The following is a 26,567-nucleotide window of genomic DNA, read 5'->3' as shown; positions in this document are numbered from 1 at the left end:
GAGAAAGCAGATTGCCTAAGGCCACCTAGTGAGTTCATGGTGGAAGAGCAAATTGAATTGGGGCCTGCTTCACAGCTCAGTTTTTTAAACCTGATGCTACAGTAGAGTCTTGAAAATAACCCACAAAAGTTCCTAGCCTGCAAATGGGCTAGTGCCCTGTGCTTCTACACTGGCCATGGAGGAGAGGAAGCTTCTCCTCCAACAAGACCAGTGGAGGAAGAACAGAGTGATCCATCTGCCCTCTACCAGCCTGCTCCATTGTGGTTGTAGAGGAAGAGATTTTCCTTCTCTGTAGCCACCATGGAAACCAAGCAGGTTTGCAGAGGAGAGATGCAGTGATCCATCCCTCCTCCAGAAGCCCACTCACTTGCCTGCCTGGAATTTCAGGCACACACTTGCCTGGAATTCCTGGTCCCCTGTGGTGACCAGGCTAGTGCTTAAATACAAGGCTGCTATACCAACTTCTCATTGTTACCCCGTCATGCGGGTGGGCGGAGAATCAGAACAGAATCTTCGCATGGCACACGTTGGATTCCCTAGTAGAACACACACATGGTGGAAGGAGGATTTAAAAGCAGAATGCTTGGACTCACTGAATCAAGCTAATATCATCCACAAAGAATTTAATGCGGAAGAACAAGGTGAAGGTCATTGTGTTTTTGTTCTTTTTCTTCGGTTCTTCCTTCCAGCCTTCAGGAGCTATTTTAGTTAGTTTCAGCTCTGGATCGATGAAGAAAAATTCATTTTCTGTCATCAAAAGAGAAACAACAACAAATCATTAATAAGGCATAATTGATCATCAGACTGTTATTCCTTTAAGAAGACTATGGTCGGATTTACTCAATTCTGGTAATTTCTGCTTGATCGTTAACTGTCTCCTATACATGATTCTTAGGCTGAAATCCTATACCTACTTTCCTGGAAGAAAGTAAGCTCCATTCAACTCCATGGGACTTATTAGTGAGTAGACATGTGTAGGATTGTGCTATTAATTGTTAACTTTCCTTAAAGCAAGGAGGGTTGGCGGCATCAAGTACTGCAAACTGGACAGCAGTGGAATTGCTGTGGGCCATGATAGGAACACAGAGTTGGAGATGCGGACGGGGTTTGAAAATAGGCCAAAGTTTACATGTTTACATCTTTGTGTGCGAAGGCTGCAGGTACCCTTCAAGGCTGAAAGAATTTGTTAGTATTGGCTGAGTCTTCATATAATTTATTTAATTTCATTTCTATATTGCCCAATAGGCGAAGCTCTCTGGGCAGTTCACAAAAATTAAAACCACAAAGTGCAGCATAAAACAATATAAAATATGAAAGCTTAAAACCTCAATCAAACAGTACAACCAGAATAAAACCTAGCAGCAATGAAGAGATTTAAAATACAGATTTAAAACACCAAAGCTAAAAGACTAGGAAGCTAAAATACTAAAATACTGGGAGAATAAAAAGGTCTTCACCTGGCGCCGGATGGAGTACAACATAGGCACCAGGCTTTAAGAAAACTAATAGATCTTGACCAGCCCAAGACACTTAAGTATGTGTGAATGGGCCCATTGTGTTTGGGGGTTAAACTACACATTATGAGGGAGATGCACGAATGCATCTCTGTCTCTTTAAGAGTCTTTCCAAGAGCAGCTTGGAAAGCTGTGGGTCCACCCAATCTGTATCAGGAACATGGCGCTGGGACAAGGAGATATAGGGGTGGGAGGGAAAGGAGTTTAACTGTTTCACCCCCATTCCATTTTCTCAATGAAAATTACCCCCTGAGGCTATCATTGTATCAAAAACATATGGGCATGGCTTGTGTGCCTATGTGTTTTTGTCACTTGGGTAAATGTCAGCTACAGGGGGAAAAGAGTTAATGCCCATTGGGCCAGGTTGCATGATCAAAATAAGCCATGCTTATTTAAGTCATGGTGGCTTACTGAAATCACAGTGTGTGAGTGGGGCAATTTCCTCCTCTAGACAGATCTGAATTAGAGGCCCCAGCAGCTGTTATTGGAGATAATTTTAAAGTGACCAAGATGCATTCGTACACCTCCGTCGTAATATGCAGTTTGGTCCTGAGATGATATGGAAATTCTGTTTGTGATGTTTGATCTGTGATGCTTCATTCATACATGCAAGGTGACACTTGCTGCTATTATCATCAAGAGACCAATGTGCATGCATGTGCCAGCCCACGACAGAATAGTGTTCTTACCTTTCAAAGTAGCCAAGCCAAACAAGTGATGCTCCACTAAACCTATATGTGCCACGACCATATCAAACACATCTTTGCACACAGTCTTGGTGTCACAGGTGAGTTCCAGCCTCTGCCCACTTAAAAGCATGACATTTACTTTCCGGCGACTGTCTTCATTTTTTCCTTTCTTGTTCTGTAGTTCATGAAGCAAAATACCACCTGCCATCACAAAGTTGAAGAGCTGCACCCCGAGGATTGTGTAATGAGCGGTGAATGCCACCCTATTAATTTTTTTAAATTTAGAACCCACCCTTCCACTACAAGAGGGCTCAAGGCAAATTACAGCTTATCAAAACAATTTAAAGGAGCGACACATTTAATTTACAACAGCATCACACAGACAGCACACATAGACCCAGTTGGCATGATCGCAGGATGGTTAATAAGCCACTGTGGCTCGTTAACCACCCTGCATGTGCTGGCCAGATTTACATAATTACCCTCACTGGCACAGCTTGTTGTAATGTCCGAACAAACCAACCAGAATCAGTGGCTTGTTTTAGGGTTGCTGTCCACCCACCCTCGCTGAATTCAGACATCACAACATGGGGAACAAGCCAGACAAAGTTAGGTGCTTCAAAGTCACACTGATTTCAATGGGAGAGCTGCTAGCTCAACTCTCTTCACTGAAATCAATGGGACTTAAAAGTGCTTAAGTATTGACTGGATTGTGCTCTTTATGTTGGGCAGACTAAAAGTTGATCTTCATGTTCAGAAAAAAACAAACCCCCAAACATGTTCAGTCCTCCTGAAATTCTCTCACTTCAGAATGTCGGTGGAAAATAAGACAGGAACATAGGAAGCTGCTTTATACTAAGTCAGACCCTTGGTCCATCTAGCCCAGTATCATCAACACTGACTGGCAGCAGCTCTACAGGGTTTTAGGCAGGGGTTTTTCCAGCCCTACCTGGAGATGCTGGGGACTGAACCTGAAATCTTCTGCATGCAACACATATGCTCTACCACTGAACTATGCCCCTTCCTGGAGGACTATATGTTTGAATGTGGCTCCACATTATTTTAAATCTCCCTGCATGCAGAAAGATAGTATGTCAAGGAGAAGACCAGTGTAGATGCCTAACAAGAATAGGGAAGGAAGCATTGCCAGATTTTTCTAGGAAGGGAGAATACATGTTGTGAATGCAGAAGGTCCAGATTTCAACCCCTCCATTTCTAGTTGTAAAAATCTTGGGCAGAAGGACCAGAAAAGAATAGGGGAGTAATTTGTTTGGCTCATATTTTAATGCAAATGTACATAATTCACACTTCTTGAAATAATATGAAAACTGAAACACAGTTATCCTTCGGTATTCACACTGAACTGAATTTTGTGATGCAATGATTCAATTAAAAATGCGTTAAAAATGCTTGCGTTAGGGAAATGTGAGCACAAAACTGCAGATATCTGAAAATATCTGAAATTTAAAATGTACTATATTAGGGAAAATTGCTTGAAAAATTTGTATACTTGGCAAAGTTGTGTGCAAAAATGCATATATTGGGAAAGATGCACACAGAAATGTTTACCAATTGTAATGCAAACTTTAAAAAAACACTGCAAATTGATGCAGAAATGGGACAGAAAAGTTAAGATAGGGGAATGTGAAACTGACAGAAACTGAAATTGACAAAGTTCCCCATCCTTATTGGAAAGACCTCTTCCTGACATCCTTCAGAGCCACTGCTGGGCACAGCAGAAATATGGGGCTCGTGGACTGACTCTCTATAAGGCAGTTTCCTATGTTTATAGTTTAATATAAGGTTACAATAGAATAAGCTTCATGTGAACAACATGGAAGACAGAACAGGGACCCTCCTCCAGATCTCCACATATGTGGTGATGTTTCCTTTGAATGCATGTGACTGAACTGTACCAAAGGGCATCATTCAAAAGCCCATGACATCTAAGCAATACTCACATGGTTCATGTAATAAGAGTTGCTTATGGATCGTAGAATTACAATTCTAAAGCCTTCCTTAGCACTCAGATGTCTGGCCTAAGCCTGCCCCAACTCTCTGTGACACCAGTGAAGCTAAGCCAATGGCAGCTTGGGGAGTTCTACCTGGAAAAATGACACTGGAGCAGGTCAACCCATTAAGAGATGTGGGGCAAGCAGAGAAGATGGTGGGAAATTTTGTTGGAGAAAAAACATACAGTCCCCTACTAATGGGCCACTAGCTAGTTATACCACATCTAGCAATGGCACGTGAACAGTTGAAATCTTACCAAAATTGACTTTGGCAGGTCCAAGGAGGTGAATGGCTCAATGGTGGTTTTCACAAACTCAGGGCCAAAGAAATTCTGCAAATCACAGAACCTCATGTTAGTATTCAGTGTTTAAGCAACCAGAGATTAAGAAGTAATTTAAGACTTGGCAGAAGAGATGCTAACCATCTCTGGAAAATATGCGGAGATTGCAAACTAAAGATAACACTTTATGCATCCGACAAGGTAGGCTCTAGTCCACAAAAGCTTATGCTACAATAAATCTGTTAATCTCTAAGGCTGCTTCCAGATGAAGCTTTTTATGCACCATGGCCCCATCGCCCTGCCTCATTCATGGAATTTACGGAGGGTCAAGGCATCATTGTCTTCCTCTTGTAACCCTCCTATGTTTTCCCACCATTTCTTCTGTCTTTTTTCTTACTGCAGAAAATCTGTTAAAGACAAAATAGCTGCACAATGCCTTCTGATTGTTAGAGCTAGGATCCCTCCATTTGGAGGCACCCTAAGGTGCACAAGACTTCTTCCATATATTCCTGCCTGACCATTAAGGTCATTTTTGGAGGCTCTTCTCTGAATACCACTGCCCATAATGGTGTGATGGGTGGCTACCAGGGAAAGCGCCTTCTCTGTAGTGGCCCCCTGTCAGTGGAATGCCCTTCATTGTATACATTTAGTGGCCAAACTAAGACCTTCCTGTTCCAACAAGCATTTAATCCTTTATTTGCTGTCTTTATTATCAGTTTTACTGCTGGCTCTTTAATATCCTTACGGTTTTAATAGTTTAGTTTTTCAATATTTCCATCAGCTGTATAATTGGGTCATCTGTTATTTTACTGCTGTTTTGGGACTTTATGATTATAGACTGCTCCAAAGCCATTTTCAGTTGGATGGTATATAAATCTGATAAACAAACAAACAAACAACCAACATACTAACAGGTCAACCTTTCAAACAGCCATCTTCCACCATGTCATAATAAGATGATCAGTTCAGGACAGTGCAGAGAAATAAAAATATGTAGGTGTATTCAATGGACCAACATGAAGCTCTGTGGTTCACAATGAGCTGCATCCTCTCCTAATCTGATTCTACAACTCAGTGAAAGCCTGCAAGAGAAGTGTGATGGGCATCCCCAAACCTGGGACACAGGGAGAAAGGGCTAGTGTCATCAAACCCTGATGATGTAACCCTATGTTACATGACATTGTAACTCTCTCAAAAAATGTTACTCACGTATCTGTTTATATATTATACACCCTGTTGGAGAGCAGCTGCAGCATGATCAAGCTATCCCACATGCTAGTGGTTTTCAAACCTTCCATCATTGGGGAAGCATGTCCACATGGACTTGTCTGCCATGGAACGCTCATGAATTTAAGGCCTCTCACACTCACCATTAGCCCATGTAAACACCCAACACTCCACCAATGTTGGAAGATCAGTAGTAGTTAGCAAGTTATCTTTCAGGGAAGCTTGCCCGCCATTATTGATCTTCTAATTGAGGAATCCCTGATAAGCTTCCAAATCATCCCAGGTTTTCCTGTAACAAGGCTTGAAAACTACTGATCATACATGGAATCATGCATGCAATGTGCCAGGGAGTCATTTAGACAGTGCTCTCTGGATCCCTCCATTATCTCACGGGCAATTTGAAAGGGACTCAGGTCAACAGCAGTAACAGGCAGCAGGCTGGATAAACTCTAAGAAAACACTGGCTAAATGACTTCTCAGTTCTCAACATGCTAGTCTCAAAACCAGACACAGTAGTCCCAACCCAGTTGCTTAATAACCTCTGTTGCTGTTGGGACATGCAGGCCTCCTAGTAAGAATCTAAGGAATTACATTTTTAAAAGACAGATAAGCTGCAAGGGCATATAAGGACACCAACCATGGATATTTATATGTGTTTTTTGTTAAAAAAAAAAAAAAGAACAGTGCACTCTTAAATGTGATGTATTTATATGAACACATTTTATTCAACGCATGAAGACCAGGTATACGCATCAGCGTCAGACACAGCCATTCCTGGAAATGGCCATCAGTGTCTATCAAGAATGAGCTGGTGCTCATGCTTGCACGAACAGCAAATGGTTAGTTCGGAGCTCAATATCTCAAAAGTGTTCAGATGGGTGCGCTGCATTACCCTTAGTTTCCTTTGGGTCATGGCTGTTTCCAACGCTATTTCTCTCAGAGGATCCCTCGTCATATCAAGCACGGACGGCCTCACAATGTCTCCAGGATAGAGGCTTAGTCGAGACTGCCGGAGGGCCATTTTGGCCTGCAACTGCATCATCTCCTCTTCCTGGCGCTTCAGCATTACTTCTTGGCTTAACAGGTTCCCTTCAAGCGGTGCTTCATATTGCCTATTGTTGAGGAGGAAGTGGGGAGGAAATTTGATTGCCATGGGGGAGGAAATACTACCAGGCATACCATCAGCCGAAGGCACTGCATCGTAACAGAAGAGAATACAAAATCCAACATGTTGATACATGACACCTCTTCAATAACTACTGAAAGTGACTCTGGACAGTCTAAATAAGTGGGTGGAGAGGAAGAACAAGACTAGCGAGGAAGCCGGGAAGCATGGGTTGAGAAAGTGACCAAAATCCTAACATGCATCCCATATGTAGATTATCAGGGGTAACAACTATACTTGTGGACTTTTTCACATGCAGCACACTTGCACAAAGCAGCTGCGGCCAATCATGACTTTCTGGTACAAGTATACACAGTCTAAAACTAAGTTGCTTAACTGTCATAGGATACAATCAACACCCAGTTTGCAAATAAATTCTTACACAGAAGTGCATTCTGTGTAGGAATTCTGTAACGTGAAGCAGCTCTCTGCATGAATGCAATGAATCTTAAGTGTCAGGACAACCCCAAGTGCCAATGACCTTCCTTAACTATACTGTTTAAGGCCTCAAGGTCAACCTAAATGTGTAACTCAACCCCTGAGCTTCTTGGCTTGTGTTCTTAAGTCAAGCCATAGGAATTACTGATTAACTCTGTGCTGGTAGGATTACCAGTCAGCTGGAAAATGGGACTGTGGAGAAGGCAAGGGCTATAGTAATGCATTGTCCACTGTACTTACCAAGGCATTGTTGCATACTGGGGTCTAGAGAAGGAAGCTAGGGTTAAGGAATGAGTTAGGGAGTGCAGAATGAGGAGTGAAGTGGAAGGTTCAGAAGCAGAACTGATGGCGAAACGACCAGACACTGTGAAGGCAAGAGGTGGAAATTTAACCTATCATAATAGAACTACGGTGGCTATATCCTAATATGGGGCTGGGGAGGTTGAGACAAAAGAGCGTCAGCCTTTTTAAGAGCTCTGAGGAAGAGAGAAGTTGCAAAAGTTCAGCTTGCCCCACAACAGTGCTGCAGTCCTGGGAAAACAACAGATGCTAAAAACCGGCCTGTTGCTTTCGGAATAGGAGTAGTCTAAGCAGAAAACACACTGAGGCCTATTAACCAAAGCTAATGTGTGCAATATCCTTGCAGCCCATCAGATGTTGTTGGCCAGCAACTCCTTTCATCCCTCACTGTTGGTTTCGCTGGGTAGGGCTGGTGGGACTTGTAGTCCAACAACATCTGGAGGGCCACAAATCACCCAACCTCTGCTTTACACCTTACCCTCACCTCTAGCCTCTGTAATAAAACAACTCTTTGTTAATATCGCTTCCTCTTTATCTGAACTTCTGTTAAACCAGATGTTTTGGATGTTTCCCCAACAATCCTGATATGAGAAAAAGGACTCTGCTGGAAAAGAAGAAGAAACTTAATCAAAATATTAGCTGCTCCCTCCTGGGAAGCCTTCCCCAAATTGGTGTCCTCCATATGTTTTGGACTATAATTCCCATCTGCCCCAGTCAGCAAGGCCAATGGCCAAGGGTGATGGCACTTGTAGTCCAAAATGCAACTGTGCATAATGAAGACCCAGCTTTGCATGTGTGTGTGTGGGGGGGCACCCCAAACTTTTTTCTTCCAGTGGGGTCCAGATGCATGCTTACAAGAATATTTACCAGGAAGCCTCTGCAGGGTGGGGAGAACAGCTGAGGGAATTTTGAAAGGGGGAACTGGCTGGTGGGGTAAAAGTTAAAGCGCCCCTTCTCTCCTGACACACTTCCACGCAGAGAGGCAGCTTCCTGAGGCTGCTTTTCAGACTTATTTATTTTAATGTGGAGCTTTATTACATGCACATGAATGTAACATGTAATTTGCCCCGAGAGGAATCAGATCAGAGGGGTGACAGGTAGAGTGGGGAAGGAGAGAGAAAAGAATAGAAGGGATTAAGAAAGTGCAGTGGAAGAGTCTTAGCAGACACAGCGATGCCCATAATATAAGGTGTAAGCCTGTGTTTCTCAAATGGAAAGGAGATAGTGGGGGACTAGTGGTGAAGTGCAGGGATGCAGCACCAGCACCTTCTGATTAGCAGGGATGCTGCTGTCATCTGCCACCTGTCAGGGTGGAAACTGAGCCCATAGAGCCCCAGAGCAGTTCTGATTCTGAGGAGGAACAGCAATCCGTGGGAGAGGAGCGCGCTCATCTCTCACAGGCACAGCAGCTGGCAGAGATTCCTCCTGCCAGCATTCCTGGGAGAGAGACTGACCCTGGCAGTGAGAGAGCGCTGGAGGGGGGCTTGCTGGACACTCGGCGCAGACGCAGGGAGCGACGACAGATGGAGGGTGCGGAAAGGAGGCGCTCCACTCGTTTGGCGCTCAAACAACGGTCGCGTCCTAAGGACCCAAGGGAAAGAGGGAGGATCTCTCCATAGCCCATAGGTTCAGAGTCTTCCCATGGTTCCCCTTCAAATGGGGACCAACTGCCTTACCTGGAGCTTAGGCTACTCTGCTATCTTTCCCCAGAGTAGAAAAAGTGCTATCTTTCCCCAGTCTGCTATCTGCTATCTCTGCTGTTCCTTGCTTAGTTGCTAGTGATTAGTATCTGAAAGAGTCATAAAGTAATAAAGGAATGAAGCCTTGGAAAGAATCCTCGTCATCTGTGTCCTGAGTTGGCTATTGGAGGGGACTGCAAGAGGCAGCTAGGGAGCTCCTGACAGCACCCCCCTCAGAATTCCCTGTTCTCTCTGAGCTTAGCTGCCATCCTCACAATAACTGGGGCACAATGAATTTTCCCAGCAAAAATATATTGTTCTGCATATACTGCAAACTATTTTGGGGTGGCCTGGTCTTGAATGGGCAATTATGACCCATTAACTTTACAAAAGTCCTGCTTCTAGTGGAGATAAAACTGCTAGAACTGCTTTGTTGATAACTTTTTGATAAGTAACCTTTGCATGTTAACAAGCCTAGGCAAAGGCTTATGGTTTCCCAAATCTGAGAGCTTTTCTACATGAGGCTGTTAATCAATTGTTAATCTGCTGTATTTACTTTCAGTTTTGTCGCAGAACTGAGATCAGAGCACCACACAAAGAGTGTTTCCTTTCCTGCTTTTCCACTACATAACCTCTAGGTGGCACTGTGGACTAGCAGAATAGCACAAATACACAAGTGAGAAAAGCAGTTTCATTCACTTTCACAATGAAATGCTGCATTTTCCCTGCTCTAAAAAGACTCACTGAAAGTGCTGGTTAGATATAGAACTGAAATTGGAGGGTCACAACATCGTCTAAAGAACCCATAAGCAACCATGAGTAGGGAATGACAAGCACATGATAAATGCCTTGAGTAGAAAGGCCATGAGTCCTCACCTGCCTGGGAACTCTTAAATAAAGGAGTGAGGTGGTTAGCGTCCCTGACTGTTTGTAGAGCTTGTTACCTCAGGCAGCAAATCAAACATGCGTGTGGGTGCATGTGTGTATGAATAAATGTGTGTGTGCAGGCATGTGTAGGAGTTGGCCAGGTGAGCAAGGAGCACACTAGAGGTTGTAGGAGTCAATCAACTGTGCCTGATGAGGTCACTGGCTTGGGTGAATACAGATGTTCTTTTAAGCTAACAGACACAGCACTTTAAAACAAGTGTTCAAGATCTGCCTTAAAACTGACTTGGTTCTTTTCCACCTCGGAGCACTGCCTCAAGAAATATCCTGAGCTGACGGGCTGCAGCTAATCAAAACAATTTATTTGCATGTAACGAACTCAATCAATCAATCAAGCAAGAAAGCAAGCAAGCTCTCTTCCTCTAGGGCAGCTTTCCCGAATCTGATGCCCTCCTGATGTGTTTGACTACAACTTCCATCATCTACTGGATGCAGAAAATGAGAATTGTAGTCCAACGCATCTAGAGGGCGCCAGGTTGGGGAAGGCTGCTCTAAAGGTTTAACAAATCTGGAATGAACAAATTATTTCAATTGAGAATGGGTGTGGGGCTGTGGGGATTAAATGTTTGTACTTCTAATTCCCCGGGCTTTCTCAAATAGGGTACATTTTAGAAATAATAAATAAAATATGTTCCTTGAATAACATTTTCATGCATTTGGCAGGTGCCTAACTGTTGGTGCATATGTTTTATGCATTTCACATGATTCCAACTTTACTAGCTTGCTTTTTCTATTACTTGATTTTTCCAGCAATGCCTGTAAAACTCTTTGAACAGCAGCTTCCGGGGGATTATTAAACAGGATGAACCCAAGGGCAGGCTACCAAGAGCAGTGAATTTTATGAAGAACAAAAATATAGCATTGGCATTGCTAGGTTGCTGATCTTATCTCAAAAGGTTGTGAAGAGGAAGGAAATATCCTCTCAGGTCCTTAAAGACATTACAAAGGCAGAATAAGACATCAGTTGTAATCATCTTGAATGGCAATGGCAATGAAATGATTAAGAACTGGAGGAAAGGTTGCAGTCAATAAAACGTTTTCCTGTGGGTGGATAAAGAAGGGCAGGGCTGATTTACGACAGAATAGGGTGCAGCGTCTTGGAAAAATATCTATACAGCCCTGCAGTTTACTTCGCTTAAAGCTATTTTTATTGGGACTGAAATTTCAGCAGCCAGAAACTTACCACTGTGATCATTCTTCTGTTACATATATTTTTAAAAAATAGGTCTTCCTCTGAAAAGCGATCACAGTATTTGAAAATAATGAGGCATGTTCTTACAGACTGGGCCAGTTTGCAAGACAAGGCAGCCCAATGGTTGGCCACTATTTTGCATATTCAACCCCTGACTGGAGGGTTATCGTGTCATGTGAATCCAGCCACCATGGGTTATACAAGGGTTAACAACCCTCACATAACCCTACAACAGATCATGGGTTATGTGAGGGTTGTTTAAAACTCACATAACTCCCAGCAGCTGGGTTCACATGACACGACAACCCCCAGCCAGGTGTTGAATAAGCAAAATGGCACCCATAGGCACCGCAGTTCATTGTGGGTTAAATAACCCATGGTGGGCCATGGCGTGTTGTGCCAACCAGGTCACAGCCTCGCTCAAAGGAATGTCCATACCAGTGCCTCTGTGTGGCAATTAACAGTGTGTTCGTCCTTGTCCACAGTGGTTGTCTACCCCAGTTGCAGTTCTTTTTGTTTCATTTAGCTTTATCAGTCTTTTCACCTGCACCAGTCCAGCACCCCTACAAAACAGCGTGCTGCTACACCTCCTCTTAAGTCAACTTACTTGAGGAGCGGTGAATGAGCACACTCTTCAAAGGATGCATTGCTGTTCTTCTTCTTGAGTAAATGTACTCATGGGGACAGTACAGTAGCTCCCCAGTTGGAATGCCAAGGCAAGCACATTTTGAAGGATGCACATTCTTCAACACATTTGCCCAGACATTGCAAAGCACGATGTGGAACAGCTAGCATCTCTTCAATGAGGACACCTAGAAATGAAGCCCTAAGCAGACATGAGACTCAGGGAGAGGTGTAGATTTTGCCAGCGATTTGTGAAAGTTTCAGACACACACAGCGCAAAAACCAGCTGGGCGCAGACATACCCTTACTGTCACTTTGAACCCAGGGTCTAGATCCCCCAGGCTGCCAGCGCCAGGCTCAGGTGCAGGCTTGACTCCTCACAGCAGGGTTCTGACAGCTGTGCGGATCCAAGGAGATTTCAAGAGAAGCTGTGGTGAGACTGGTTTGCCAGGAGCTCAGCGGATGAGTCCATACTGGTCTCAGTGTCACCCAAACGCCCCTTTGACTCTTGTGGCAGGTGTCCCAGGACCACACCTACATGCTCTTGAATTTCCAGACACATATTTCATTCCTGTACATGGCAAGATAGAGTCTAATGCTTTTTTGTTTGTTTTTTAAGCAAGACAAAAGACCCTTCTAATTTCAAGTGTTGTAGACCAGTCCATGTACACCCACACATTTCTTAGGGAATGAGTCAGAAATACTTCGGTCTCAGAAGTATTTACCTCAAACTGATGAAACCTGGAGCTCTTCAAGTTTGAGCAAAGCAGATTTAGGTAGAATATCAGGAAACATTTCCTAGCTGTAAAAAACGGTTGGGCAATGCAACACATTCATCACTGAAATTGTGGAAACTTTCCAACCTCAAAGTTTTAAAGAAATGCATGAGGATCTACTGGGATTTGCTTCAAGCCAAACTAGCTGGAGATATTATGGAATATGAGATGAACAAGACGCACATGTACCTCTCACACTTCCTGTCTCTTGTGCTTCTCTTTATTGTCCAAAAGAGAACGGTTCGCATCTCCCCTCTTGCAGAGAGATGCACAAGCTACTCTTCTCATTTGGACTTCGTGTTCAGTGAGAGGCATACAACGTTCTATTGTGAACAATATGGGAAAGCATGAGTAATGGGAAAGGCAAGGTCCTTGTGCTTCCGGTCTCATCCACATTCCATAACATCTGAAGCCGTTCTTGCGTGATAAATGCAAATCAGACATTTTGGAAGGAAGCTCAAATGGCCACCCATTGAATATTCAACTACTACAGTTCCAGGTGTCCTTTGGTGAGCCATACGTGGGTGCTTCTCCATGCTCTGATCTGGTGCCTACATAGGAAGCTGCCTTATATGGAGTCAGAGCATTGGTCCATCTAGTTCAGTTCTGTCTACACTGTCCGGCGGTGGTTCTCCATGGATTCAGACAGGGGTTTTTCTCAGCTCTACCTGCAGATACTAGGAATGGAACATGGCATGAAAAGCATGTGCTCTACATTCTGAGCTAAGGCCCTTCCCCAAACACTTACATAATAATGTTCAAGTGGTGAGACCTGTCATACATACAAACTGCTCCTCTTAACACCATTTGGTTAATTCCATATAATATGTGAATTTCACCACCAGTCCGTACACCCCATGTTGGTTTGCACATAAGATACCAGTGAGGGGAAAGAAGAAGAAAAATATTTGTGAATGAGATTTAGGCCTTATTCAGATGTAATGGACCCAGTTCAAGAAACCATGGTTTGAACGTGCATGAGTGTGAGCTTGAGTGCTACATACTCCATTCCTCCCTTTCCTTCCTCTTCTTGCACAGCTGGTTTCAGAGAAGCTTCCTAATTTCTCAAAAACACTGTTTCCTGATATCCAAACTGGGAAATGAGGTTCAGTCTCCCATGTGGTTGGAGTCATGGGGGGAGGAAGGAATGGTATTGGTGGTGTTGGCGGGGAGTTGAGAATGAAACATTCAACCTCATCGCTCCTTCACGCTCAGACAAACCATGATTCATCTGAACTGAGAGCCAATGTGGTGTAGTGATTAGAGTGTTGGACTGGGACTTGGGAGATCTGGGTTCTAGTCCTCACTCAAGCCATGAAGCTCACTGGGTGATTTTGGGCCAGTCACTGACTCTCAGTCTAACCTATTCCACAGGGTTGTTGTGAGGATAAAATGGAGAGGAGCACTATGTAAGCTGCCTTGGGTTCCTTGCAAGAGGGAAAAAAAGATGGGATATAAAAGTATTATGCAAACTGTGCCTTATGACCCTGTAGTTAAAATGATCCTTTCTCTCTCTCTCTTTTTTTTTTTTACCTTGATCTTTGTCCCTGGATCCGACCTGATGGAGAGGCATCATCTGTTCCTGGGGATGGACCGCTTGAGTCATCCCTCAGTGCTTCAAACCTCCTCACTGACACATGATAAAGGAACAAGACAAAACCATGACTTATGGTTGTTCAAAGGAAATCTTACTGCAGCAACAAAGACTTTGCTAGATGCAAAGGATTACCTTCAAGGGGATCATACATGTTGTTACATCTACAATAACATCATAATACTGGGTGGGGGGGAATGGAACTTGTCACATTTCTAAAGGTTCTTTTTCCACTGGGAATAGTAGCTCTGTAAAATAAGGCTGGATTGAGGCACGGGCTATCTGTGGCTGCACCCAGGGCTCGCTGTCTCAAAGGGCCAACCTGCATTCCAGATACACCTCCAAAGTGTCCCTCATGCAAATGGAAATACTTACAGCACAATATTTTGTTTCTGCCATGTGCTCTACCTTCTCTGCATTTACTGTTTATGCTCACAACTCTCTCTCTCTCTCTCTCTCTGTGACTGCCCAGAGATACCTAGGGGTATTCCTGGGTAAAAGAAATGGCCGCCCTTCACCATTGCTATGAGTGGTGGGGAGGCTTTTTTTTTAAAGGTAAAAAAAGAAAATGTGGACTCTTTCATCCTTTGAGTTTTAACAAAATGTATGCAGACCTCCTGGGAATGGCTTCAACAAAGCTATGAATATTATGGAATACCAGAGGAACAAGAAGCACATGAACCTCATGCTTCCTGTTTCCTGTGCTTCCCCTTATTGTCCAAAACACAGTGTTTGCGTCTCTCCCCCTGTGAAGAAATGCACAGGCTGGCTCCCCATTGGAACTTCGTGTAGCGAGAGCTGTAAAAAGTTCTTTGGTGGACCCCCTTACAGACCTGGAGCTCACTTTTAACCTCAGCCTTCAACATGGGCCTGCTTTTAATTCAGTTCACCCTCTCTTTTTATTTATTTCTTCTTCTTCTTTCTCTGTCTTTCCACGGCTAACTTCCTCATGCAGGGATGTTGTGGGAGTCCAGGAAGGGGGTGGAATCCAGTGGACTCCCCCCGCTCAGCCTTCCAGACTCCAGCCTGCGGACTGCCGCGCTTGCCAAACTTGCTGCGCTTGCCAAACCTACTTGGGCAAGTGCAGCGGTCCCTGCCAAGACGCCATTTTGCGACAAAATGGCAGCTCGGGTTTTTCGTAAATGTAATGTTGTGTAAACGGTGGCTGTACAGGGGCCATTAATGCAACGTTACAGGCGTAAATAAAGGGGAAAATTATGTCAACATCATGAAAATGAAGCCAATATCACTGGTGAAAATGCAGTATCTCTTTTGATAAGGTCACAACCCACCAACTAAAGACCAGTGCTGTATCATATGTCCCATACATACTATTTCCCCACTTTAAAAATAAATAAATAATTTCAAGCTGTTCTTACCTTGTCTGAAATCTGCCTCAGAAGACATGAATGATGGGCTTTCACTGCCTGTGCTGTATATGTCACTGTGGTAAGTTTTATATCTTCGAACATGCTCTGAAAGATGTTTAAGGAAGCAGAAGTGGGTTAAACACTCGACAGAGATTTAATACTTTGATATGCCACATGATCATCATGGGGGGGGGCATTAAACATGGGAAAAATTGCCACTCATTAGGTTATATCCAATGGGTTCTAACTAATTTTAGTTTAACTTAAGTTCCATTCATTTCAATGGGTCTACTCTAAGTAGAAGTAACATTGGATTCAGCTCATTGGTCTGTTCTTCTGGAATTCATTAACACAGGATATTGGTGTAAATGGCTCTTTAAAACATTACCCTTAATTCAGGTAATATGTTAGCCTAGCCACTTTACCTGATCAGAACAAACAGGATTGGAACTGGACAGCTTGAATAGTCAACCTCCTTAGATTTTTTTTTTAAAGGGCTAGTGCAGACTTAACACTACTGAAGCATTAACTGTAGCAATGAAGAACATCTCATGGGATAATGCTTCTTTTTCCATGCTCATATCTCTCTGACCATCTCCACAAACCAAGATTTGACATTACATTTGACCATTCCCAACCATGGTCATGGGTGTTCTTTAACCCTGGTTCAGAAACCAAATCTAAAACACAATTTCTTAAGTAGAATTTAGGAGTGCCCTTAAATATGCTCAGCATATTTAAATATGTAATTAATTATAATTGATTTATTGATTGAAGTAGTTGAGACATGAGTTCAGAAAACCATTTGCTAAATGGTTTGGCTTGGTCTTTTCTCATTTCTGAAAATATGTGATCAGAAAGGCATAATAAGTAAAGAAATGCTCGGAATAAACCACTCTTGCACCTGCAGCGGGATATCATAGAATCATAGAACAGTAAGGTTAGAAGGGGCCTATAAGACCTTGAGTCTAATATCATTGTCAGTTATTTTGGGGGGATGTGTGCAGTTTACAACAACAAAAATGATGTCCCTAGTCAGAACAAAGAGTGAGAGGGAAGGACTACACAGAGAAAGAGAGGAATTGGATACAAGTAGAATGAACTGTACGTATCAGGACAGGAAAATCTTACACAGGATAAAAACTACACACACAATAAAAAGATAATGCAAACAAAATACAATAAAGGACGATCATTAAGAAAATATAGTCAAGTTGTTATTTCAGTAAATAAATATATAAACCCTGATAGTCTTCTGTAAAAAAATATTAGTAGAATCAACAAAGCTCAGAGAAAGAAAAACTATATATATATATATATATATATATTTAGAAAAACACAAATAAATCATCTGGGTAGATAGGATATTTTAATTTGAAATGAGATTGCATCCATTATTAGAATTTCTGAACATTAGCAAATCATCACTGAGTGGGAATGGGATTTTCCCCATTTCCAATGCCTTTACACATGTCTATGATACACCCACAGTTGGAACAGTTCTAGTTGCCACATCTCAAAAAGGATATTGTAAAGCCAGAAAACGTGGAGGAAAAGGCAACCGTAATATTCAGAGGGCTGGAGCAATTCCTCTATGAGGAAAGGTTACAATATTTGGGCTTTTTTAGTTTAAGAAAAAGGAGAGTGGAGGGTGAGACTTGTTGAGGTCTATAAAATTATGCATGATGTGGAGAAAGTGGATAGACAAGCATTTTTCTCCCTCTCTCATAATCCCAGAACCTGGGGTCATCCGATGAAGTTGAGTGGTGGGTGGCTCACGAAACAAAGGTTCAGGATTCACACGAGTACCCAGTTAAATTATGGGAGTCACTTTCACAAGATGTGGTGGTGACGGACTCCAACTTAGATGGCTTTAAAAGGCAGGCCTGGCTCAAGACACTTTGCTGCCTGAGGCAAAGAACAAGATGGTGCCCACTCCAGTTCCATGTACGAAAGCCAACTGGACTGGCAGATGAATCTGTCTTCAACACTGAAGTGGGACAGTGTCTTCCACTGCAATTGAAGGCAGCCGGCTAACATAGGGGGGACAGAGCACGCCACATGACACACAGCTCTCTCCTTCAACACTTGGTGCCGCCTCCCAGTGCCTGAGGTGACTGCCTCACTCTACCTAATGGTAGGGCCAGCACTGTAAAGAGGACAGACAAATTCACGAAGGATATGGCTACTTGCCACAATATGTTGTTTTGGGCATTTGGGGTGGGTTAGGGTATTTTAAAAAAAATTTTATGGTAGAATTTTATTGTTTTAAATTGTTTTATGGTGTGTTGTACATCGCCCAGAGTGGCTGGGTGACCAGCCAGATGGGCGATTAATAAATTTAATAATAAATAATAAAATAAAAAATAAATGTTGTTGCCTCCAGGATCAGAGGCAACACGAATACCTGTTACTGAGGAACAATGGTGGGAGAGCGCCTTTGCACCCATGTCCTGCTTATGGGCTGCCCAGAGAAATCTGGTTGGCCACTATGGCAAACAGCATGCTGGACTAAATGGAACTTTGGTTTGAACCAGCTGAGCTGTTCTTATCTTCAAGTGGATCTTGATAATCAAGCTTTTATTGTCATAGAAATAAGCTTGTTGTATGGCAACAGAGCCAGTGTGGTGTAGTGGCAAGAGTGTTGGACTAGGAGCTGGGAGATCTGGGTTCTAGTCCCCACTCGGCCATGGAAGCTCACTGGGTGACTTTGGGCCAGTCACAGACTCTCAGCCCAACCCACCTCACAGGGTTGTTGTTGTGAGGATAAAATGGAGAGGATGATGATAATGTAAGCTGCCTTGGGTTTCTTGCAAGAGGAAAAAAGGCGGGGTATAAATGCAATAAATAAATAAATAAATAAATAATTATATTGAACATGGAACTGTACACACTGAAATCTTACTGCTATGTTTACTCTTTTTGTCACAACAAGGGTAGAGCTTTGTAACATTTAGAATGTTTCAACCTTTTCTTAACTGGATAAATCCAGACTGAATAGAATTTCTTTGTTGTTGTTCAGTCGTATCCGACTCTTCGTGACCCCATGGACCATAGCACGCCAGGCCTTCCTGTCCTCCGCTCTCTCCCGGAGTGTGCTCAAGTCCATATTCATTGAATCGGTGATGCTATCCAGCCATCTCATCCTCTGCCATCCCCTTCTCCTTTTGCCTTCAATCTTTCCTAGCATCAGGGTCTTTTCCAGTGACTTTTCTCTTCGCATTAGGTGGCCAAAATATTTGAGCTTCAGCTTCAGGATCTGTCCTTCCAATGAGCACTCAGGGTTGATTTCCTTTAGGATGGACTGATTTGACCTCCTTGCAGTCCAGGGGACTCGTAAGAGTCTTCTCCAGCACCACAGTTCGAAAGCATCAATTCTTCGGCGCCTAGCCTTCCTTACAGTCCAGCTCTCACAGCCATACTTTGCTACTGGGAAAACCATAGCTTTGATTATACGAACCTTTGTCGGCAAGGTGCTGTCTCTGCTTCTTACTATGCTGTCTAGGTTTGCCATAGCTTTCCTCCCAAGAAGCAAGCGTCTTTTAATTTCATGGCTACAGTCACCGTCTGCCGTGATCTTGGAGCCCAAGAAAATAAAATCTGTCACTTCTTCCATTTCTTCCCCTTCTATATGCCAGGAAGTGATGGGGCCACATGCCATGATCTTAGTTTTTTTAATGTTGTCAAATGTTTTAATGTCAAACCAGCTTTTGCACTCTCCTCTTTCACCCTCAACAAGAGGCTCTTGAGATCCTCTTCGCTTTCTGCCATTAGGGTGGTATCGTCTGCGTATCTGAGGTTGTTGATAATTCTCCCGGCAATCTTAATTCCGGCCTGTGATTCATCCAACCCGGCGTTTCTCATGATGTACTCTGCATATAAATTTAATGAGCAGGGCGACAATATACAGCCTTGTCGTACTCCTTTCCCAATTTTGAACCAATCGGTTGTTCCATGTCCGGTTCTTACTGTTGCTTCTTGTCCCTCGTACAGGTTTCTCAGGAGACAGGTAAGGTGGTCTGGTACTCCCATCTCTTTAAGAATTTGCCACAGTTTGTTGTGATCCACACAATTAAAGGCTTTAGCGTAGTCAATGAAGCAGAAATAGATGTTTTTCTGGAATTCTCTTGCTTTCTCCATGATGCAACGAATGTTGGTGATTTGATCTCTAGTTCTTCTGCCTCTTCGAAACCCAGCTTGTACTTCCGGTAGTTCTTGGTTCACACACTGCTGAAGCCTAGCTTGTAGGATTTTGAGCATCACCTTGCTGGCATGTGAAAGGAGCGCAATTGTACAGTAGTTTGAACACTCTTTGGCATTGCCCTTCTTTGCAATTGGAATGTAAACTGACCTTTTCCAGTCTTGTGACCATTGTTGAGTGTTCCAAATGTGTTGGCATATTGAGTGCAGCACTTTAACAGCATCATCTTTTAGGATCTTAAATAGCTCAGCTGGAATACTGTCATCTCTGCTAGCTTTGTTGTTAGTAATGCTTCCTAAGGCCCACTTGACTTCACTCTCTAGGATGTCCGGCTGAAGTCCAGCAAGCGCACTATCATGGCTATCAGGGACATTAAGATCTTTCCTGTATAGTTCTTCTGTGTATTCTTTCCACCTCTTCTTAATCTCATCTGCTTCTGTTAGGTCTCTGCCTTCTTTGTCCTTTATCATGCCCATCTTTGCACAAAATGTTCCCTTGAGATCTCCGATTTTCTTGAAGAGATCTCTAGTCTTTCCCATTCTGTTGTTTTCTTCGATTTCTTTGCATTGTTCATTTAAGAAGGCCTTCTTGTCTCTCCTTGCTATTCTCTGGAAATCTGCATTCAGTTGGGTATATCTTCCCCTTTCTCCCTTGCTTTTCGCTTCCCTTCTTTCCTCAGCTACTTGTAAAGCCTCATCACACAGCCACTTTGCTTTCTTGCATTTCTTTTTCTTTGGGATGGATTTAGTTGCTGCCTCCTGGACAATGTTACGGACCTTCGTCCATAGTTCCTCAGGCACTCTGTCTATCAGGTCTAATCCCTTAAATTTATTTCTCACCTCCACTGTATATTCATAAGGGATATGATTTAGGTCATACCTGAAAGATTTAGTGGTTTTCCCTACGTTCTTCAATTTAAGCCGAAATTTTGCAAGAAGCAGCTCATGATCTGAGCCACAGTCAGCTCCAGGTCTTGTTTTGACTGACTGTATAGAGCTTCTCCATCTTTGGCTGCAAAGGACATAATCAATCTGATTTCGATATTGACCATCTGGTGATGTCCATGTGTAGAGTCGGCTCTTGTGCTGTTGGAAAAGAGTGTTTGCTATGATCAGCGTGTTCTCTTGGCAAAACTCTATTAAGTTAAACCTGGTAAATGGTCACTGAATCTGGGAAGCAAATATATAGAGGGTTAGCCAGCCAGAACTGACATAGAGCAAGTAATGCAGCTGGCAAGTCAATGTCTGTGTTGATCTGCATTGAATTTGTGCTTGTTTTGTCTGGATATCAATATCAGGGAAGCAAGAGTTCCCAGGAAATCAGAACCCCAGCAAAAACCTAACAGAACATGCCACTTGTCGAAAACAAGGTATATAAGCTCCAGAGTAATAACATGGTAGATATCTCATTGTTGCCAAACACTAATAGGAAAAACAGTAATTAAAGACCTACATTTGACATGGCATTTGGTTATTTCAAATACAAGATTCAAGTTACAGATATAAAAAGTCCTCAGGCACAGCGTTACAGAAATTACCAGCGCTGAAAAGAACATGGAGGGGAACAAAAAGAAAAATGTCAGCGGTATTGCAAGAAAAGGCTTCCTTTAAAAATGGAAATAGCCAATGTAGATGCTTTGGTAAATATGTAGTTCATATTTGTATATTTATTAATAATAACTTTACTGATAAATGTTTAGGGTTTTTGTTTCTTTTGAAACAATCACTGGAAAACATTTGGGGTTGTATCCATCCGTGGCTGTGCACTAGCAGAAAGTGCTCATACTCATGCAAAGCGGAGCATCCAATTTTCACCGATCCCTCCTAGCTACTGCAGCCTTCTACACCATATCCCATACTGTTCCAGAGAGTCCCCCAACTTTAGCTTTTCAGGGTGTGTGGGAGGCTGCAGTGGGTAGGGATGGAGACATCAGCAAAAACTGGGTGCCCCACCTTGTATGAGCAGCAGTGCTTCCTACTAGCTCAAAGCCGCTACTGGATGCAACTGTTTCGCTATAAATTAAGATCAGGAACAAGCAGCTTTAACTTTAGAAGGACCGGTACAAAACTTTCTTGTTTTCAATGTTCATTTTAAAATTTTCCAGTTAATGTGCTTCCAAGTTGCAATGTCTACTTTACAGCAAGAGAGCCCAACAGTCACATTACCACCGACAGAACTGTTTATTTGTGAATATGCCAAGAACATACGGCAAAAATCACCAGGAAGCTCTTCGGCAAGGCCCCACTGGAATAAACAGGAGCACTCTCGTGCAGCTCCTATTCATTCCAATGGCGCATGCGTGGTACAATTTAATGGTGAGCCGTCCCCATCAGTAACAATGAATCAATTAATAATGCTTTGGAAGTTTAGCATCAAAGGTCTTCACTTATGCTGTCTTAACCATAATATTTTCAAACAAGACTGTAAAGTTGGCCAGGGTTATTATCCTGCTACTGCAGTTGGGCACCGAAGTTGAAAGATTAATAGTGGCCTGGTTCAGATGATTGTTGAAAGCTTCACATTGTTTCTAAAGCCATGAACAAGCAGCGGAGCTGAGTTCACCTTCCCTCGCCCCTCCCTCTCTGTCCTGCAATGCACCATTTTTGGCACAAGGATCTTGGCTTGAATTAAGCCACAGTTCCCAATGATGTCCAAACTGGGGAACTCTGACTTAATGTCAGTTAATAAAACAGCTACCACAAGGACTGTCAGACAGAAAGGGGGGATATACATCTTCTAAACAAACACATAAATACAACAAACAAATCTTTGTACTGAGGCCAATGCTGGAGAGGAAGAAGTGAAGGAGGAGTGCTTGGCCCCAATGGTTATTCAAATGATCGTCCAAATCAGGCCTGCGACTTCCCTAAGGCAACCTCATGAGTTTGTTGCAGGTGCTACATTTTAACTTCGTACTTCCTGATTCACAGCTCAGTGTTGTAGCTACTACAGTACACTAGCTTTAAAGTGTTTTTTTTTAAAAAAAGAACCTTATGAGCAAGAAACAAAATTCAAATGTTAAGAACATCTAGATCTGGCTTTTCTGAACTACAAAAGAATAGATTAAAAAGATAGGTTACTTTTTTCCCTCACGGTGCTAAAAATATATAACTGCATCAGCGCTGGCCAGCCAACTGCATAGGCCGAGATCATATAGAAATCCTGCCATCTTGAGCTATGAGAGGTTTGTCCTAAAAACCAATCGGCTCATATGCCATCAAACCCATTCTCTCCCAACACCTGAAACAACAGCAATCCGTGCTGCCAGTTCCTTCCATCAGCAAAATACCATGTTCCAGGTGCTGCTGTAACCCAACTCAAAACACCACACCAGCCTCATTAAAACTTGATCTGACCACTGTTGGATTTATGATTGCATTTTATATGGACAGAGATTAGGTCTTGCAACAAACCTACTTCGCATATGATGCCGTATTTGCTCATGCCACACATTTACTTCATAGAACTATCTTCTCCCCCTCCAAAATGACACAGAATGGAAATGTTTTAAGTTACTGGGAAGTGCGGGGGATGGAGGGTGCTTCAATTCATGCAGAAGTAATGGCTACAGCTCAAGCAGTCATAGCTGAAATGTACTCCCTGCTATATAGAAGCAATCACTGCAATACTGCAAGCTTAATCATGTAGCACTTTTATATGAAGAAAAGGCAATTTTCTTCATGTAAGAAGAAAATTATATAGGTAGGGATCGGACATCACAAACACTACATGAAAGACCAGGGACTGGCAACAATGTTGGAATGGCATCCATTTTCAGTGTGCTATATTGCCAAGTCCTAGATTTAAAAGCCAAGCTTGTTGGCATCTCTGAGAAGACAGAAATGGCACCTGTAGTGCAGGGAAGGTAGCAAAAACACAGTATTGGCTCTGCCCTTTGAACATCAAGCTTTGCTTCCACACTCTGTGGGACAGAATGACCCTGAACAAGGACAATTGCAGACTGATAAAAAACAAGGACCACCAAGCTTCAAGAGAGTCACAAAAACCAAATTACTTCCTTCAAAACAAGGGTTGTCAGGCCTGGGAGAGTTACAAAGAGTTAGTACATATATTATGCACAAACTGTGCTGATTTCAGGCTAAATTCACACAAACTGTTGAGACTACTGATAACCAATGAAAAGCTTATCACTACATTAGCCCTGGCTGATCTGTGGAATACAGCCAAGGCAGTCGACCCGATCACTCCTAAGCACCCTCTCCACCCACATAGAGCCAGATCAGCTCCCTGCTTCAGCAGGGAGCTAAGGTCAATGAAACAGGAGGGATGAAGGCTAGAGCACCATTGGAGGAAATCTGGGGATGAAGCTGATCGAACAGAGACGAGAATCCAAGAGGAGATCTACTCTGGAGTGGTGAAGACAGCTAAGAAAACCCAGATCTCCACCACCATTGGATCTGCACAGAGTAGACTGATGATGCTTTTCCGTACTGTGTGTGGCCTTCTTTGCCAGGAAGCTGCAGAGCGGGAGCCAGAACAGTTGGAGGCTCACTGTGAACAATTTGTCTCATTCTTTGTGGATAAAGTCACTCAGATCTGTCTTGACTTGGACTCTAACACTGGGGCAGGTCAAGTGGATGAGGCCTAGCAGAGGCCTGTCCACCTGGCTTGGATTCTCTTCATCTTGTAGATCTTGAGGAGGTGGACAAGGGGTCTGCCGAGGTGAAGGATACTACCTGTTGGCTCAACTTGTGCCCAACCTGGCTGATTAAATCACCCAGGAGGGGGCTGGCTACACGGCTAAGGAAAGCGCTTAATGCCTGCACTTGCTTTAATGCATTGCCTTCTGATTTGCTAACTGGATTTAACAACTTTCTACTTAATCATAGAATAGTAGTAGACCTGGAAGGGGCCTATAAGACCATTGAGTCCAACCCAACTAATCAATTACCATAGCCCTTTGCAGGCATTCAGCCTGCTCACACAAGGGCTAAAAGTCAATGGCTACTAGTCTTGATGGCTATGTGCTACCTCCAGTACCAGAGGCAGTGAGCCTATGTACACCAGTTGCTGGGGACCATGGGTGGGAGGGTGCTGTTGTGCTCATGTCCTGCTTGTGGGTTCCTGGTCAACAGCTGGTTGAACATAATGTGTAGAACAGCTGTGTGAACATAATGCTAGACTAGATGGACCCTTGGTCTGATCAAGCAGGGCTCTTCTTATGTTCTTAAGTGTGGTGGGGCTGGGGGACACACACACAAGTCCTGCCTCCAAGGCCCCCCACATGCCTGGCTCCTCTTTAGTTAATGCGTGAAGGCCTGAACGGGCTTTTTAAGTGAATTTGGTTGCATGTGCTTACAAATCTCCCCACGATCAGGAACCTTGATAAGGCAGGGTTCCCAAACACACTTACGACCCCCCTTCAGACCTTTGTGTTAAGTGTGTTAGCCAGGAATGTGAGGATATGGAATAGGAGCCAGACATGTGAGAAGTAGGTGTGGAGGGCCTGCATGCACCCCTCTGCCTCCACCATGTTTTTAACCTCACGTGAGCAGGCTGAATAGAGCTTTTGTCCCCAAGGCATCAGAGATAGAATCTATTGGACATGTCATTCTATACTACAGTTTGTATAGATATAACAATCTATACAATCTATTCAACTCATACAATGGGCTAACAATGAGCTGGTGTAGCATAATGGCTAGGAGACTGAACTATGAGTGAAGATGTTCCCGGTTCAAATCTTGCCTCTGCTAGGAATTCACTAGGTGGTTTTAGGCAAGTCACTCTCCCTCACCCTCAGTATCTCCCATCTGCAATGTGGAGGATAATTATGCTGACTTGCCGTAAGTTCTTCACCCATGATCTAAACCAGGAGTGAAGAACTTCAAGCCCAGGGGCTAAATCGGTCCCACCTGGGGTGCTAATCTGGCCCTCCAGAGTTCCCCAGATGGCCATGCTCCCTTCCCCTGGCCCTTCCCCTAACCACCCATTCTTTGTTGATTTTCTGGTTTTTGTGCATCCCCCCCCACCGTCCAGTTCTTAAAGGTTGAAGTACTTCTCTCAAGGCTTAGTTACTGGCAGTACAAGCTTTAAACTTAAATATGCTAGTATTTTGGCCCTGCCCCTTTTGCCTTTGGCCAAGCGCACCACTGGAATGTGTTCCCCAGAAGGTTCTCTGAAATGAAATTCAGCCCTCAGGTTGAAAGAGGTTCTGCACCCCTGATCTAATTAGAGCTGTGCACAAATGACCCCTTGAAATTCTCTATCCTATCTGTGGGCAGAGAAACTGGGGGGACAATTTCTCCAGTGGGAGAAGAAATTCCCCAACAGTTTCTCATAGGTCGGTCTCACCATGGACAAGGGATGTAGCACGACTTCTTTCTTTTTTCCTAAGGGTTTTGTGTTTTTTTGCACTGCCATTGCAAATGGCAACAGCAGCAACTGTGCTGGCAGCCTGGCCTTCATTTAGCATTTTCTACAATACCCCATAGATAGCATCGAAGAGAGGGCAGAACCCACCAAAAAATGGGGAAGAATATTTTGGGAACTTCTGCAAAGTGGCCTTTTATTTCTAAGGTGGCAGGAAAAGAAAAATC

At 43.4% G+C, this 26,567-nt stretch overlaps 1 protein-coding gene across 1 annotated transcript in view; it reads right to left on the bottom strand.

The window, feature by feature from the left end:
- The window catches only part of PTPN13 (protein tyrosine phosphatase non-receptor type 13), a 215,123-nt gene that overhangs the window by 85,538 nt on the left and 103,018 nt on the right, over window positions 1–26,567 (bottom strand). Inside the window, exons 8-13 of the mRNA XM_084855555.1 lie at window positions 15,816–15,911; window positions 14,376–14,472; window positions 6,616–6,835; window positions 4,473–4,547; window positions 2,204–2,378; window positions 594–747 (exon numbers count right to left, since the gene is read on the bottom strand). Coding sequence (XP_084711681.1) covers window positions 594–747; window positions 2,204–2,378; window positions 4,473–4,547; window positions 6,616–6,835; window positions 14,376–14,472; window positions 15,816–15,911 — 817 coding nt within the window. The remainder of the gene's footprint in view (window positions 1–593; window positions 748–2,203; window positions 2,379–4,472; window positions 4,548–6,615; window positions 6,836–14,375; window positions 14,473–15,815; window positions 15,912–26,567) is intronic.

Source organism: Heloderma suspectum, chromosome 5, assembly GCF_057233095.1.
Source record: "Heloderma suspectum isolate Gila_16-S chromosome 5, 16-S_ref, whole genome shotgun sequence".
NCBI lineage: Eukaryota > Metazoa > Chordata > Lepidosauria > Squamata > Helodermatidae > Heloderma > Heloderma suspectum.
This window is presented reverse-complemented; position numbering and strand designations above follow the sequence as displayed.